The sequence below is a fragment of the Acyrthosiphon pisum genome, chromosome A2, assembly GCF_005508785.2.
Source record: "Acyrthosiphon pisum isolate AL4f chromosome A2, pea_aphid_22Mar2018_4r6ur, whole genome shotgun sequence".
NCBI classification, from domain to species: Eukaryota; Metazoa; Arthropoda; class Insecta; order Hemiptera; family Aphididae; genus Acyrthosiphon; species Acyrthosiphon pisum.
In genome coordinates, this window is record NC_042495.1 from 43,471,485 (window position 1) to 43,490,376 (window position 18,892).

Sequence of the window (18,892 nt, forward strand, 5' to 3'; positions counted from 1 at the left end):
TCGCGTAATCTATAAACATGGGTCGTGACAAGTCTTTTTTGTTTTAAAAAGAGTAATTTTATTAATAAAATTATCAATTATGGATTCAAATAAGTTATGAATGAATTGAAGAACCATATTTTACAGTAGATATAATGATAGTTAAAATGTCTACTAAAATCAATAAATTGAGCTTACTTGTGATTCTAAACTTAAGCAAATGTTTATTGAAACTTTTTTGAAAATGTTTTGGGCACATTTATGCACGGGAATTTACGCAAAACTAGCAGCTTAGTCTTTTTCCTATATGGCCTACTAAGGTGACACGAGTCGTGAAAATATTGTTACAAAAACAGTGGATCACGAGTCAAAAAGGTTAAACATTACTAGTCAAAACAATAGATAGGATGAAAAATATTTTTATATTAAAAAATGTAAAATTACTAGGTATTCATAAGGTTTATCGTTGACAAAACACTTTAAATCCACTCCAAATTTTAATAAAAATTATTTTGGGCATTAGTTTGGTCCGTCCCCCCGTCCAAGTAAAAAAAAATAGTTGGGGTACGCAAAAAAAAAATAAAAATAGTAGAGGAGCTTCGTCCCCCTGCGCACCCCCCCAATTCGAGCACTGTCTTCCAGGATACAGCACTCAGCAGCTATAGCCTATTGAGTACCAACAATCTATGATCGATTCGATAATTCCTATTTATTATTACAATTGGCCATTAGGTAATTTAGGTATTGTCCACACGGCTACAATGTGGTGCGGTACGCATTTCTGTCGCGTTGGTCGCACTGATCAAATACTTATGATTACCATGCCTATGGTGATAATAAATAATAATCCGTGACGTTGACTTAAGACGATATCGTAATCGCTTAAAATATATATTGCCAATAATAAAGTTTAACAATAACATCGTCGTGCAGCGTTCATGACGTAACGTCGTCCCACTTTCAATGGAGTTCGCTTAAAAAAAATTTACCATAACGTTTACGCGCATCAGTTTCTGTTATCTATTGTCGATTTTACTGATTTTAGTATTTCATATCTAGTAATTAGTTTACGCCCGACGTTAGCGAACGACGGTAGTTGTTTGAGAGTCAATAATTAATTACGTATTTTAAGAACATATTGCTAGCAAACATTTTACCATGGACAGAGATTCAAAAAAATTATTCCATAAAGTTATAGTTGATTTATTATGCTTAGGTTCAGGTAAGAACTTGTCTCACTTAACATGACATTTTTGTAAAAAAAAATATTATGCATGTTTATTATTACTAAATTCTGCCTTATATTTTTTAATTTGTACCATTTATAACAAAACAATATGAATAGTTTTTTTTTCACTTTTTATAACAATTATTTTAAAGCTTTAATAAATATTTTCTTGATTCTAAATTGAGAACAAATTATACTCTATACGGGTAATTTCTTGAAATTCTACTAGTTCTAGAGAACAATTTTAAATTGGAGGTGGGAGTAAAAAATGTATACCTACACCAGTTATAAACATTTACCGTGATTAATATAAAATTTGTCATACTTTGTTATCATATTAATAGCCAATCGGTATTACAGTATTAGGTTAGTTTGTTCTAAATATCTGTGGCCCAGTGTCCAAAGCTTAATTTCTTATATATTTATTCACATATTTAAAGTAAAAAGCTCAAACGGTACCCAGTTAAATACCTAATTATTTTGGCAATAACTAAGAATAAAGAAAAATGATTATTTAAAAAAAAATTAGTTTGGAGCAAATGCATTAATTTGTGTTTTTTCCTTTGTGTCTGGAGACACTTTTTCTACTAAAGAAAATACTCTAATCATCCAGGTTTCTTGTAGAAAATTGGAAGTTTGTTAGTTGATACGTTTGAAAGGTCAAAATTGAAAATTCTCACCATTTTAAAATATTCAATAAAAACTAAAAAAAAAAAATTCTAAAATGTACCTATACAAATTTTAATATAGTTGGTAACCAAAAAGTTAGACTGTTTTTGCTCAGAATCGTTTTTCATCATATACAATGGTTTATCATTGAATTCTAATTGAACACATCCAATATAGAGCCTACCTACCCAATGACGACTGTACACTCCTATACTGAACCACAAAGCTAAAAATAATTTAAAATAAATATTTAAGTAGTTTTATTCAAAATATTGAAGTCTTTGTCAGTATTCAATTCAATTTTGTATTTTCAATTTTGTCACTAGTTGATTCATTGATTGTTTATCACAATGGATTTTTCGACGAGTCAGATTTTTTTAACATAATTACTTATTATGTACCATATTTATATACATATAGTAATAAAGTATTTTATATTTTATAAATTTGTTATTTATATCAAAATCCTCAATTATTAAATCGTAGGTGATTTAACTTTATACGATATTCAGTAATGCCGATGAAACGCCTCAAACCAAATCAGAATCATACAATTAAAATATATTTTTTTAGTCTGGAATTTCAACAAACGATTATTGAGGTTATTTTATTCTACGACTATAGGTAGGTATTAGGTATAACAGTGGTTTTCAACCGTGGCATAACGCAAAGTTTTTTTTATAATTAATAAAAATATAATAAAATACTAGGTACCTAAGTAGTTATTAGACTTTTTATTTGAAATGGTTTCCAAATTATTCATTTGATTTGTAAAATACGTGTAGTTACAATAGACTACTTAAAAATTGCTTAATGCTCATGGTTTAACGAAAAGTTTAAGTGTTTAAACTTTAAAATAAACTTAGATATACGTATAAAATAAGCGGGTAAGTGGATGTCGCTCTGCTGTAACGTAGGTTACACGTGGATTACTGTAATGAGTGTAATTTATGGTATTAAATTTAAATTCAATGATGATAATATCATTGTATACGAAAAATGATTCTGAGCGAAGATGGTCATAATATTATACTAAGTTTATTTGATGATATTATATTCTGATCAAAGTAATTAATTTTACTTGGTATTAGTACAACAGTAGGTTAAATTCATTTTCTCCAAAAAATTTACATTTTAAAATTTCGTGTGTATAAAATATAATAATTAATAATATATTCTAAAAGTTTCATAAATCCACGAATAATATTTTTAAACTATAACAAAATAACTAAAATTGTTATTCTTGGTTTCAATATGTAATTTCGTCCAAATTTAAATTTAAAATATCTGTAAAAAATAATTGTGTTTATATATTCATTAGATTTGTTAGTTACAGTATGAACTATTTATGACAATCTTTGTTTTAATTTTTAGTTATAAAAATAGAACATTTTATAATTTTTGAGGTTTTGATACATTTTGTAAAAATCCGAACTTTAAATGCTTATAAAAAAATGTTTTCTTAGGTGGGTACTTTTAATATTTTTCAACTGATATTGTAACAATATAGGTATTAGTAGACTTGTATTACACTCTTTTTTACCCAAAAAATAAAATTTTATAGACATTTATAAAAAAAAAAACAACTAAAAAAATTTAAATTTAAAAATGTCTGTAAACAACTCGAAACGGTCAAAATATTTTGAACATATTATCAAGTATAGAAAATGATAAAATAAGCATATTGTGTATGTACTTACATTTTAAGTGTCTACGGTCATTCGTTTTTGAATTACAACAAAATAAAAAAATTGCTACATGAGAAACCGAGTAAATAATAAATATCCAATGTTGTAAAAATTTGAACTTCAGAGTTCAAACGCTCATAAAAATTTAATTTGACCTTCCTGTTGTCTTTTTTTTTTTGATAAAGGTTGATGAGATTTATGAGAAGTCTTATATTAAATTTTAAAATTTTAGATTTAAAAAGAAAATTTTTATAAAATTCTAACTCAAAATAATTTGCACATTTTAGTGATTTTTCGCATTTTGTCAAAAATCAAACTTTAAATGCTTATAAAAAAAAATGTGTCTATGTATAATATTTTTCAACTGCCTTTGACACAATGAGTCTTGTATTGAATTTTCATTCTTTTTGACTAAAAAACTAAAAAACAGGGTAACTGAATATACAGTAATTTGTTTTATAATTACACCAGAAACATAAAATTTATTTTTTCGAAAACCGATTCAACTTAAAAATTCCCGGTTTTCCTTAATTTTTCTTTTGTTTTTATCGGCGCTTTTGAAAACTATTGGGAATTTTGACCTCCTGAATGTACTAACCAGATTCATTTTCCAATCGAACAAGATACTGTTGAAGAAAATGGAAGCAGTTTTACTGCCCCAAACATACATTTTGTATAATGTGTAATGAAAATCATAAAATTCTAAAAAAAATATGTATCGAAGGAAACTCAATCTACCATTTTAGGTAGTGTTTATACTGTTTATAGATTTCTTATATTAATATACGTTTAGTGTTTACAAGACTGTTCTCAACAATTTTCAGTTAATTTTAGGTACAGTGTTATCTTCCGTGTATTTTATTTCTTTTTTGTAAACGTTAACTCCAATATTTATTTAATAATTATTTTTGCTTATGTCATAAATGGTTAAATATAGCTTTTAACAATTAGAAAAAAATCCTGTTAATAATGATAATACAAGTATTATATAGATATTATAGGTAATTCGGTTCATATAGACCCTACACTATAGACTATAGTGTGTGTACTAATAATACCACAGCTATATACCTACAGCACAGTGGCGCGTTAAGGTGAGGGGGGCTGGGACTAATGCTTCAGTGGCCAAATTTTAGGGGCGGGAAAATGTTTATAGTTATCCATTACCTATGAGGACCTTTTAAAAAAAATATTACATTTTTTAAAATTAAAATGATACCAGAAGACATAAGGATATTTGCTGAGCTTTTAAAAAATAAATACAATACAGATTTGGAAACTTAATTTTCCAATGAATGTATTCATTTTAGCTGTTATTTAAAAATCATTTCCAATTCTCCTCCAAGTATACAAGACATGTTAGTGTTTATGAAAAAAATGATTTAAACGATATTTAACTAACTTAGGAGCTACACCCGTATGCGATATATACGTGTTACAAACGCATAACATACCAAATTGTATAGGTACGTCCAGCAGAACACATTTAGCTCTGTTGGTTTAAAAATTAGAATGAAATATGAATTGACCTCTTATAAAATTTAGAAGTAAGAATATTATCTAGTAAAGTAGTAAATCTCACACGGTTTTTAGATTTTGAGCGGAACGATGAATGCATGATGTGTTTCGAGTTGAGAATTCATAAAAAATTGTCTTTTTAAATCTAAGATTTGAAAATTTAATACAAGATTATTCATAGGTTTGTCTACCTTTATCAAATAAAAAAAAATGTCTACAAACAAATTAAATTAAATATTAATGAGCGTTTGATAAGTTCATATTTTTAAAGGAAATGATATTCACTCGATTTCTCATGTAGCGATTTTATTATTTTGTTGTTATTCAAAAACGAATAACTGTAGAGACATGAACATTTTATTGAATATTTATAATTTCTTTTTCTATACACCGAAATACAGTTCAAAACAAATCAAAATATTTTGAAATTTTATCGAGTATAGATAATAATAATATGAACAACCATCAGTGATAATTTCGAATATCTACGTTCATTTGTTGTAGAGTTATTTGAAAAACGATTTTGTCAAAAACCGATTTTGTGTAAAAATTCCCGTTTTTCCTTAATTTTTTTTTTTTGTTTTTCCCGGTGCTTTTGAAAATTACTGGGAATTTTGACTTCCCCATTGCACCAACTAGATTTATTTCCCATCGAACAAGATACTGAAGTTGAAAATCGAATCATTATTTCGACTAATTATCGTGTACACAGACACAAAATATAATAAACATTTATTTTTTAAAACATACATCATTATAAGATCAATACATTTATCGCTCCGCTCAGAATCTAAAACGTTAGACTTATAAAATGTATGTATGTATATAGGTATCAATGCACTTATATAATTACATTTTAGTTTGACATTTGATTCCGAATATATTATCGCATACATATAATTGACTATACCTTGCAAATATTCTAATAGTGTTTTGATATTCTTTCTAGACTGTTGTATTAATTTAATTCGTTAAAATAAATTGCATTTGTTTATCGTTTTGCACGACTTTTTTTGTATATTACATAAAGACACGAGGTTGCTTTTCATAACCACTTCCAAACGTAAAGAAACTCACACACACTCGCCCACACCAGCTAGGTCATTACGTTATACTGTCCCGTGTCCACACATTAGAATTATTTACAACAAAATATCTACTAATTTATGCTTCTATATTAAACTAAACTGTTCTGGAATTAAAATTAATGTATTAAATATGTAGGTTTCCAATTAAGAAAGTTAAATTATCGTAAATCGATAATTGGCATTAGTAGTTTCTAAAAACCATTAAACACCAATACACCATAACTAAAACATTGTACTCTCGTACAACACATATTTCAATTTTTATTTTTCCTGTACCAAAATAGTGGTGTGAATTATGCACCAAAAAAGTTTTCTATACAATTGACTCGTACTATCAAAAATTACATATGAACGTGATTGATTAATTATGATTTGCGACTAATAACTTGCATGATGCAAATTGCACGTGGGTGTGTGCATGAGATCTTAAGAATTTAAATTATAATTGACACTTTTAATCGATTTTAAATTTAAATACTATGTAACATATTAAATATACTAGCTAAATGCCAGCAAATTATTATTACATAATAATCAAATTTCTTTTAATTATTAAAAGTTATAACTGATTAATGATTAGTAAGATTCTTAAATTTGTAGGTAATTGAATGATGTATATATATAAAATTACTAGTTGGTAGGTAGGTCGTAGGTTAGGTCGTAGGTTAGGTTAGATTTACGAATACATTTAATTCTTATATCTTGTAAGCTGTAGTCTTTATTATTGGTGGCTTACTCTGCAGTTACTACAGAGACCTTTTTTTAATAGGCTTTTATGTCTGTAATTATAGCATAAAATACTTGTAAGTTAATTTTATCTCTAAAAATCACATTTAATTGAATATTCTAAATAAGTATTGTGAGAAAAAATTATAGGAGGTGCTCAACCAGAATTATAATTCTGATGACATACAATCGAGCTGTACTATACTGTGTGTATATTATGTTACTTACCAAATTCTTCAAATTTATTACTTAAAAATAATTCTTACTTGGTTAATATTTTTAATTTTGAAATAATAATACCCAAAACGACAAAAATGTAAATCATTTTTAATATTTTACATTAAAAACAATGTATTTACAATATAAAAACCGGACTTCGGACGAATGGTGGCGCTACCTGCACGAGACATTTGAACTAACAAATTGCCGAGAAATTTTGCGAACGGAATAATATGTACAAGTTGTGTCACCTTGTCTTCTCTACATCATGCCTATACATATAGGCTATGTATTGCTTATTTATAGCTACTACGACAGATATAATATCTTGTACAGTAGACAATATATTCTTAGATATTTGACACTTTTTTTTTCGAATTTAATAATAGTTTATGATTAATGGTGACGTGGTGTAAATAGAGGGTGGGGCCCCCCAAAATCCTAATAACTGTACTGTATAGGTAGGTACTGTATATTTATGTACAAACTTAATATATTTCGTATGACTTTCTCCTACAAGGTTATACTTTAGGTAACTACTGATAAAAAAAAAATCTAAAGGATAAATCTCTCAGACATTTTTCAATCTTAATTCAAAACATTTTTGGGTACTTTTTTCTTGAATACCTAATTTATTTTTCATTATTTTGTCATTCATTATTTTCATCTATTATAATTTTTGCATTACATATTTATGTTTTTATTGTATTAAAATAACAAAATAATTAATATTTTTTTTAATTTCTTAATGCAGTTTAAGTGATGGTAACTGATAAGTGATAACTTTTAAATGTAAGATTATTTTTCAGCGAAGAGAGTGGCTCTGATTATATTTTAAATTATACGCATAATTCTGAAATTACACCCTTGTATTTACTGCAATTTAATCCGTAAAACGATTGTTTAAATTACATAATATAATATGATGACTGATGAGTGATGAGTATTGTATCTATTAATTATAATGTTAACCCAAAGAATTATTAACATATTTTCGTGAGTATTTTTACAAAACATAATAAACCTAAAATTGTATGCGAAATTTTGTTACACCTAAATTATAAAATTTTAATCTAAGTTATAAAAATAAATAGCATTGGCTATATAAAATGGCTGTATTGTATAATGCATCTCTAAAATATGAGAAGAAATTAAAAAAGTATTTATTTTTTTTATTGATCTTATAAGCATCGGATGAATACTATGGTCATTAGAATTTGTGTAGAGGGGGTCTACGTTTTGAGTAACACGTTTATGTGGGGAGATGATTGGTCACTAAAAACCCGGGTGGTCACTATTCCGGGAACTAGCGACGTCGGTCGATACTTGACCTCAGAACACGTTAGTGACTGAGACCAACCACAAAGCCACTGAAAAGTATTATTATTATTATTATTATTATAAATAATGATAAATATAAAGCACAAGTATACCATAATATACATTTTTTATGCTACATATTTTATAATTATATAAATTACTATATTAGGTAATGTGATATTATCTACATAAAAAATATATTTATTTTTTACCAGTTGGATTTCCTGTATTGATGTTTTATATGTTTGGCTCTCCATATCAAAGAGGATTCTTCTGTGGCGATGAATCTATTCGATATCCATTCAAAGAATCAACTGTTTCATCAAGTATTTTATATACAGTTGGATTAGGACTACCCACATTAGTAGTAAGTAATAATTTACCGAAAAGGTCTTCAGACGTTTTGTCCATGTCCATTAATGTCCGTAAAATGGGTTCACAATATTTTGTGAATAACATACATGTTTATTTAGCTAGTCGTGATTGTTATTTGTTGATAAAATTGTTTATCCAATTTCATCAGTAAAGTAGCTGAACATATTTTTTTAGTAACTACATCTCCATTTCATATAGTTGTATTTTATTTTATTAATAAACTGATACTTAAAATTAAACACGAACAACATAGATTGTAGACGTGTTATATTTCTAACGTACCAATTAATCTGGTAAAGCGATAAGAATTCTGAAAACAAATTTGAATTCCGCAAAAAGTCTTCAATGGAACGGTAAGGCTACAATAATTGATCCCTACCTTTGAAAGAATTGATTTAAAAAAATCAATATTTTTGAAAATTTAATTAATCATTGTAGACTTTATGCTAAATTCAAATTTGTTTTTAGATTTCTTATCGCTTCACGAAATGTTTTTTTCTTTCTGCTAAAATAGAAAATTAAATAAATTAAAAATAACAAAATCATTTTCCATATACTTAAATATAGTTTATTTAAAAACGATAAACATTTAAATTTAGTATATACTTAGTTAATTATTAATTTCCAATAACAAATTTAAGGATTTTTAATTTCTATTCTGCTCCCTATACCCAGTGGCGCGCTGCGTGGTGAAATCATTGACATAATATAGATCTATAATCTATATTATGTCTATGGGTTAAATTGACATTTTTCAGAGGCTATAGTCTAATATTACTCATTTACACCCACCCAGCAGCATTAATAACCCGATAAAAGCGCATCCAGTGTCATAATTATTGAAACTACCTGTCAGTAGTTATTACTAAAATAGTTGATACTATAAATTATCACTTATTGGTGATTACCCACCCATCACCACTCCGGCCGTTACTCGATTACCCCTGACGTCATTCCACTAGCTGTACCTACATATCCCAACCAGCGTTCATAAATATCCTATAAGGTGTTGATGTGTGCGTATCATAATATTTTATTTTTTAATTTAATCCGTGTCCATGTTTATTTATTTTGTCTTTATATAAAGGGTGATTTACCAAGCACATTCACCTATATTTTTCCTTTATTAATGAATTTATTAGTTTAAATTGTTGGTATACTGCTTATATATATACAACCTACTTAAGAACAATACATTCAAAGCCTAAAATATTTTATGGATAATATAAGAAGTGTTATGTGGCAAATTTTACGAAATAAACTTTTTTAAATGAAAACCACCTTTTTTTTATTGTATACTGTTAAGAAGATAATTTTTTTGAAAAATGATTTGTTAATCAAAATTTGAACGAGCCTAGTTTTTGACTTAAGTACTAATGGGATAATAGCCGTCTGTGATAACAACATGAACACAGGTTTAAATCGGGAGCTATAATAATAGCGATAATTTAAATCACAGTAATTAATATTAATTTATTACAATTTTATCATTTGAAAAAATTGCCCGAGTATAATAGGAAGTAGACTAATTAGGTATTTCTTATATTTTATATTTAAAATAAAATTATTATTAAGTACTGCTTAATAATAACCAGTACTAAATAAATTATTAATAAATTATTAAGTTCTTTGTACACAAAGTTTAATTACTAGGAAATTAACCATATAAATTTAGATTCAATTACATCAACATTATTTAAAAAAAATTTAGTTCGTACCGTCACAGGATACGCCTTAAATAATTAAATTAAATCTAAGTACTTGAAAATATTATGGTCTAAATTCTAATAATCAGTATTTGAATAAATGCATAAGTACATACATAATAAAAGTGGTGTGAGCGTGCTTGGTTAACCACCCTGTATAGAAATATTATCTATCATTGTTTGTATGCTGTTGTTAAGGTGGGTTTACATTTAGAGCCCGAACGCCCCGAACACGAACTAATGAATAATAAACAAACGAGATCGAACCTATAACGAACCCTTTGATCAGATCTCCTTTGGAGCGAACGCTAGACCGTTTACATTGGTTCGTTCGGTAGCATTCACATGCATTCGTTCGTGTTCGGGCTCTAAAGGCGCGTAAACACAACACGAGCGAAGAAAAATAGCCAATGCTCACGTACATTCGTGTGCGACCCATCATACGAGCGTGTAGATGACGTTCACAAGAATTCGGAAGTATTCGTCAGTGTTTGTCGAATAGACTCTCATGACGAGCCGATCACTGTCGGTATTTTAGTCATGCTCAAAGGATTACCGCGCACATTCGACTCATCTGTACACACCATATAAAACACACAAACGAATAAAATTAATTCGCATCTTCATTCACATGCTCGCGATTTGCGACGCACAAAATATGCTCTCTTGTGTACGCGCCTTACTAGGACGTTACACAGACTTTGGTTATCTCCGTCTTATAAGTACGCAACATTATAGCAAATTGTATGCTCAGCAGAACACACGTAGCTCCGTTAGTTTAAAATTTAGAGTGATTTGACCTCTTATAAAATGTAAAGGTAAGATTATTATGTATACATAACCTATAGGAAATCGTGTGGGCTTTTTATTATATTTTAATTTTAAAGAGAGTTATGAATATTTTAAGAGTACTAACTATTTACAATTTTAAAATACACATAACTCGCTTTAAAATTAAAATATAATAAAAAGCATTGGAGATTGTCTATAGATAATAATCTTACTTTTAAATTTTATAAGAGGTAAAAATTCACTCTAATTTTTAAGGTATCGGAGCTAAACGTGTTCTGCTGGACGTACAATAATTTTCTATGTTACACACTTGTAAGACGGAGACAACAATTAATCTGAGCTTTAAGCCCCGTACAGACCAAAGAAAAATTGTCGTCGACAATATTTCCGATTTCCCGTCATAAGTGGTATCAAATATTAATTATCGACGACAATGTCAGAAAAATATGTTTCCTGACGATGTTGGACTGGACATCCTCTTAAGGTAAACGCGCCTTTACACTTATCGTGTAATTCACAGCCCTAAATCTTCAAACCTATACACGTGGCACCGAACTATTTCAATTTTTTATGTCTGTATAATATATACCAGTTATCACAGTCATCCCATAATACAGTTTTGAATTTTGGTAGGTTTACAATATACAATTATTCAACAATCCAATACCAGTGTTTCAAATATTATTTCGTACTTTTTTAACCAAATTATTTTCAATTATTTTATAAAAACTCAAAAACAATTCAGATTATTATTATTAACTACTTTACTTCAAGCATTTAAAACTACATATAGGCACAGGAACCTTTATCAATATACCTATCACTTATTACTTCATTAGTTGCTGTATAAGATGTTAGTATTATATTAAAATAGTAAAATTTAAGTAATTATTAGTATTAATTATCACATTATTAAAGTAAGCATTCAATTTAAAACATTTCATATAATTTTTTTTATTGAAGTGTAATTTTGACTATAGATAATATTAGGATACATGTACTATTGTCTATTATAGTTTTCGGTAGATAGTAATAAATATTCGCATGATATGTTTGAAAACAAAATACTATAATATATTATGTTGATAACTTTTTAAGTTAAAGATCTTTCAACTAGTATGGACTGCCATTTGTCAACAAACATAACTTATGGACATTGTTATAAAAAAATGGACCAAACATCTTGAAACCACATTAAACATTTTTGTTTTGTATTTATTTATTAATAAGGAATAACCGTAATTACTACTTAAAAAATATTTATAGATCTTATTTATTGAATATTCAATGCGAAACAATGAACAATCGCGTTATTCGTTATTGGGAACACCTATTCCTAATTGGCTGTATTCCGTATACAACAATATATTATGGTTTTTATTTGGAGCAGCTTGTTCACAACTAACTACAGATATTGGTAAATATACAATAGGAAGATTGAGACCACATTTTTTAGACATTTGTAAGCCCGACGTGGACTGTAATAATATCATAAATAAAACAAAATATAACGAAGATTTTACATGCGGCGGAGAAAGGCCCAACAAATTTACCGATAGTAGACTATCATTTCCTTCTGGGCATTCTTCATTATCGTTTTATTGTATGGTCTACTTAGCGGTAAGTGTGGATTTCTCTTTTAAAATATTATGTTTAAATTATTTAATAATCGTTTTATAATTTATATTATATTAGTTATATTTACAAGCCCGAATTAAGACATCTAAATATGGAATGGCAAGAAGCTTAGCTCAATTTGTGGTTATTTTGATGGCAGTGTTTTGTGCACTATCACGAGTCAGTGATTATAAACATCATTGGAGTGATGTATTGGCTGGAGCAATTTTGGGAATTACCACTGCTACTATAACTGTAAGCCAAATGATCAATTGTAATAATAAAAAAAAAATTTTCAAAAGGATAAAATGTAAAGATTAATGTGGAAATTCTTCAAATTAAACCACTAAATGTTTTTTTGTATAAATACTTAATTTTTAAAAAAATACTGTGGTCTTTCAAAATAAATAAATTAAATTTATGATATTCTTCTATGTTTTATGATAAAAAGGAAAATTATGAATTTATTTAAATAATATACTATTAAATTAGTTTGTATACCTGTTAGATTTGTTTACAATATGTATACGTATATGAATTGACGAAGATGTTTATGGTAATAAGACAATAAATATTATCAAATTTATGATTATTTTTTTTTTATGTTTTGCAAGATCATAATTAATAACAAATCTGCATATTTTGAAATTCCAAGCGGAGCGAAAAAGCTTTCGTCATTACTAGGGCCCGGATTTTTATGCAAACATTTTTGTTATATATACACTCAAAAATTCAAAAATATGCAAATAATATGCAAAAAAATGTATTGTTTAAAAAAAAATAAAAAAATATAGTATGAAGTGAAAAAAAAATACAATTTAAATATCATTTTTTTAAATGTGTATAAAGCATAAAAATGTGTATTAATTAATAATTGTTGAATGAGTACCAACATGATATAACAAAATGTGATTTTAAATTATCAAATTGAAAACTTCTACGATTGTCGCGTAGCATCACCTTGTATTTCGAAAAACTTTTTTCCACGTCTGCTGACACAATGGGTGCACATTTGAAACAAGAAATATCTTCTGGTGAATACTATGCAAGGTCTTCATCATCGTTTCTTATATCTCCGCTTATAATTTCGGAAATTTTTTTATTTGTGATAATCCGGGATTTTTTGATAATACTTCCGATAGTTTAACTTTAGCAAATTCAATACCTCGCCCTCCTTCACTCAACTTATTTTCTACATTTTGAACCAATTCTAGACTTTTTCCAAAATTGACACCCGATTTTTCTAGATACGTGATAGTGTCTGTTATGCATTGGAAATTTGATATAATTATCGAAAGTTCATTTTTGATCGAGTTATCATTAAATAATATAAATGAAATAAAATATTTTTTTTTATTCGGTCGAATTATATGTGTCAGGAACGTCGGTGATCGAGCAAAATCGGCATGTATATCAAACTTTGAATACAATTTAAAATATTTTATTAATTATTTATTAAATATGCACATTTTATGTAATTCCCCCTAAATATGCAATTATTATACATTTTGATGCAAATATGCAAAAATATGCAAAAAAAAAAATTAACAGCAGAATCTACGTCTTACGAAACATCAAGATATTTAATCAGAATTATTATACGTCAAATGTAGAAGAATATGCATTTGCTTAAAAATCCGGGTCCTAGTCATTACCAATTACCATAGTATGATGGTTTTTTTTCATTCAAACTAATTATTACTAATAACCACGATTTAAGATACTATCTTAAATCGTGCTAATAACTGATAAGTGATAGCTAATAATTATAAGTAATAATCAAAAATTGAATGAGAAATTATTATTTATATAAAACAAAAATAAAAATTAGTCAATAAATATTTTCTAGTTCTTTCATAACTACAAATTTTTTTATTGTACTTTTAAATTTATCTACCATTTTTTAAACCACTTTTAAGGAAATAAATGTTTCAAAAAACGATTTGAATATTCGATTTATAAACTGGAGATGGACTATAACGTCATGTAGATTATTTTTTCAACCAAAATGTACAATATTATAATATTAATTATATGTTTAGTTAATTTTAATAGGGAATCACCCGTAGGTATGAATTGAATAAAAATTACAGATTTCACTGAACCATAATCTATTTACAGAATTGTTTTTCTATCAAAATCAGAATAATTTTAAAATAAACTATTGACTTCTTGCAAAATCTAATTTTTTAGATCATGTTCTGTTATACCAGTTGTAGCCACAGATATATATATTAAACTAGATTGCTAACTGGCCTATACAGTCTGTGTATTTAATTGAAGCCAATAATCCGCCATTTTAATCGAGGCCGGAACACCATATCAGTTATTATTTATATTGATAACAAATGTTTTTTTTTCCTTTCAATAGAAAAATAATTCTTTAGTTCACAAGTTACTATTATTATTTATTATACTTTTGGATATTTTTAGTTTTACATATAAATAAAAAAAAAATCGATCATCTTCAGTTTTTTTAACATTAATAAATTCTTAAATAAATTAAATAAATCACATAGGTACCCAAGTATTTAAAATTAAACATTAGTTGTCAGATTGTATAATATAAAAATCATTATAGCTTTACTATAGTAAGCTATTGTTAATATAACATTGATCAGAGTAGATTACATATTATAAAATAAAATTGTTTTGGTCAGTTTTTGTCTTATGCTCGACATTTTTGCAATTGACGATGTCAGTATTTTACTGTAGGCATGTAGTCGTATTTTGAGGTATGTTCTTGTTATTTGGTTTATCATATCTATTTTATTTGGTTTTGAATATAAGTCTGTTGCATCCCAACAATCATTACACTCTTTGAATACTATTGAAGATGTTGCTAATTCATTTTGTACATAAATAATTATTTTTTGGTCCATATTTTTAGCAAACAATTTTTTTTTATCAATTATCAATGATTTAAATAAATTTTCTAATAATTGATAATACTTCTGGCCTCAGATAAAATGGCGGAACTTCGCTTCACGTATTATCAATAGTTAGCAATCTAGTTTAATATATATATCTGTGGTTGTAGCTTATTGGATGGTTAATGGACTCAACAGGCTGGTCCCAATTTACACATACATAAGAAAAAATTCTTCTATTGGACCCACTGCACTGGTTAATGGGGTCAATGTGTATTTTTAAAAATATATTTCCACATTTGTTAGCCCATTTTCTCGATTTGATCGCATATATTTTGAAAATATTATTTTACGTAACTTGGAGTAATTACAAAAAATAAAAAATAATATTTTATTTTATTTTTATCGTTATCAATTCGAATGTTTTTTCTTTACTGACAATACATACATTTGAAATACATAACCATAAATATTTATTAGTACCTATATAGATAACCAAATTTAATTTAATTTAATTATTACAATAACTATTGCACTTCCGGTAAGTACAATAAAGTCACAAGTAAAATTTAGTTCAGGAGATCGTTTTTTAAGTTTGATAATTTATTTTTATTGTAAGATTACTTTAATCAAAATATTTTTGTTTTTTTTTGGGGGGGGAGGGGACTTAGGTATATTAAAATGTGACTTGCTTAACTCTTTTCTTTTATCCTAATTTCTTGAAAATTAAATATTTCTAAAACATTTAGAGTTATGGTCTATTATAATATTTATTTTATAATATTTTCTGTATAGAATTCGGTACAATAATTAATAGTAAATTAGTTAATTTTACAATTCATTATAAAATAATAACAAATATAGCGTATCTGTTAAAAAAAAATAAATTCGATTCCAAAGATATTAAACCTTAAAATTAAATTTTTTTTTACTTATGACATTATTGTACTATAATAGCCCATAATTATTACTTGTTACTCATGTCTTAAACTAACTAAAATGCAATAAGCCCGAGTACCCAAAATCAACGTTAAGTAGCCTACAATAATTTTATACATCAAATATTTTGATAATTATTAATTATGATTATTTATAGGGTGATTCACCTCGGTTAGAGCTCACCTCCTTCTTTCTTCAATAACCCAGTTATTCTGATTTTTGGAATTTTTTAATATACCTACTTTATGACCATATTTTCAAATTCTTGAGATTTTTTGTACTTCTTATGGAGTGGCTTGTGGAGATACAAACTTGTGTTGTATTAAAAAGAACTTCCCTTTTCTACAAAATATTACTTAATGGATCAATTTTCTGAAAATATTGACGTATCAAAATAAAAATTTGAATGAGCAGTTTTTGAGCTTTTTCACTTTTGTGTGCTAAGGATATATTCCATGATAATTGGTTTGGAGGATATGTGGGTTATGGGGATTTTAAAATTTTAATTTATGAGAAAATAAAAAAGTTTTGTTTTTTGTTTCAACAGTCTGTGTGGTACATTAGTATATTACTATAATATAGTTAATATTATTTTATTAGTATGAAAATAATATCAATAAATATTTCTTGTTTTCGTAATATTTTTACAATGTAGTTCATAACCTTAACATTGATAGATACATGATAACACATTAACACACGTTCTTTGGCTATCTATTGTTTTTATTTATTTATTAGGTTGATATTGTTATGTAAATGGGTTTTAACTTGAAAGGGCGGTACGAGTTAAAAATATTTTGTCCCTCTTTTCCTAATACAATCAATAAATAAATAAAAACTTGATATTAACATTACGTAGTAAATTATAATACAAGTTGAACAATAATACCTACCGCTACTATTATTTCGTAATTTAATTTAACTCAAAATATTATAATCAGTAATTTTGTTTTTCTTTTTGATTTGCTTTGTATAAAGAACAATTAAATATTACAAATGTACAATATATAAATAATATTTTTATATTAATATTCAATTTCAAATATATGTGTATGCATGCAGTTTGCCTGCATAATAATTGTATATATGTACCTACTATAAATGTCAAAAGTTTAGAGAAATCCCGATTAATAATATATATGTCAGAAAAGTCTGTAAAATAAAATTTAGAATAACATGCTCTGTATGTGTACTTATATATTTATGAATGTAGTGTCTTATTGATGTTTGTACTTTTGAAAATTGATGGACATCTTTAAAAACTCAATAATCAAATATCAAAATAAAAAAGTCCGAACATAGTGAAATACCTATCTATACAGATGTTAATTATGTATTTAATTTGTGTACCTATATATTAGACTTAAACTTAATGTTTTAGGCATTATACGTATCGGAATTATTTGCGTCAAAATATAAATCCCTCCGAAAACGCAATTCTTCAGCAGATGACATCGAAACTACAAATAATTTACAAACAACCGAACTCAAATAAATATGCACTAATGCTCCAAAACTGCATTTAAATTGTATGAGTATTCTTGAATATATCGTTAATATATTGATTATAATAAATAATTTGACAAAATTAATTTTTTTTTTCGTTTGTTTAAATGACATTGGACAGTGGAATCATATTACATTGTTAATCCTAATTATATTTATTATTTTCAAAATAAAATCTTAAATTAATTACAGATAATTTTTAATCGCAATTTTCATTTTATTAACATTTTAATAATTTTAAAAAGACTATTACAAATAATTGTATTGTTTTTTATTTATACATTTTTCAAGTATAGGTGTATTTTGAATATAATATACATAAATTACATTCAATTATAATTATTTTTTGTGATCAATTAGTTAACGAGGGTAAGTACCTTATATATTTATTTTATTCATAAATGGAATCCTCAAGATTTTGTGCAGTTATTGTATAGGTGCTATTTTTTCATTAAACATTAATGCTAAAACTTTTTTACAAGAATTAATATGGTTTTGGGTATTTTTTTTAAACATTACTGATTAGACATTTTATTTATATTAAATTCAAAGCCACTATCACTTTTTATTATACAAGACTAAAAAAAAAATGCAATTTATTTATTTTTAAGCTGTGGTTAAATAAAAGCACATTTTATATTAATTATTATAT

At 26.5% G+C, this 18,892-nt stretch overlaps 1 protein-coding gene across 2 annotated transcripts; it reads left to right on the forward strand.

Annotated features, from left to right (window-relative positions):
- Positions 1 to 878: 878 nt before the first annotated feature.
- Ppap2a (phosphatidic acid phosphatase type 2A) lies at positions 879 to 18,439 on the forward strand. Of its 2 annotated transcripts, XM_008187687.3 has the most exons (5): positions 879 to 1,201; positions 8,651 to 8,802; positions 12,575 to 12,928; positions 13,004 to 13,180; positions 18,116 to 18,439. In XM_008187687.3, exons 1-5 carry the CDS (start codon positions 1,138 to 1,140, stop codon positions 18,227 to 18,229), a joined length of 861 nt encoding a protein of 286 aa, XP_008185909.1. In that variant the 5' UTR covers positions 879 to 1,137; the 3' UTR covers positions 18,230 to 18,439.
- Positions 18,440 to 18,892: the final 453 nt, after the last annotated feature.

Coding starts and splice junctions, on each gene's coding strand:
- Ppap2a (XM_008187687.3), top strand. CDS start 1,138: ATGGACAGAGATTCAAAAAAATTATTCCATAAAGTTATAGTTGATTTA. Junction 8,803..12,574: donor TAGGACTACCCACATTAGTA/GTAAGTAATAAT, acceptor AAATATTTATAG/ATCTTATTTATTGAATATTC. Junction 12,929..13,003: donor ATTGTATGGTCTACTTAGCG/GTAAGTGTGGAT, acceptor ATATTATATTAG/TTATATTTACAAGCCCGAAT.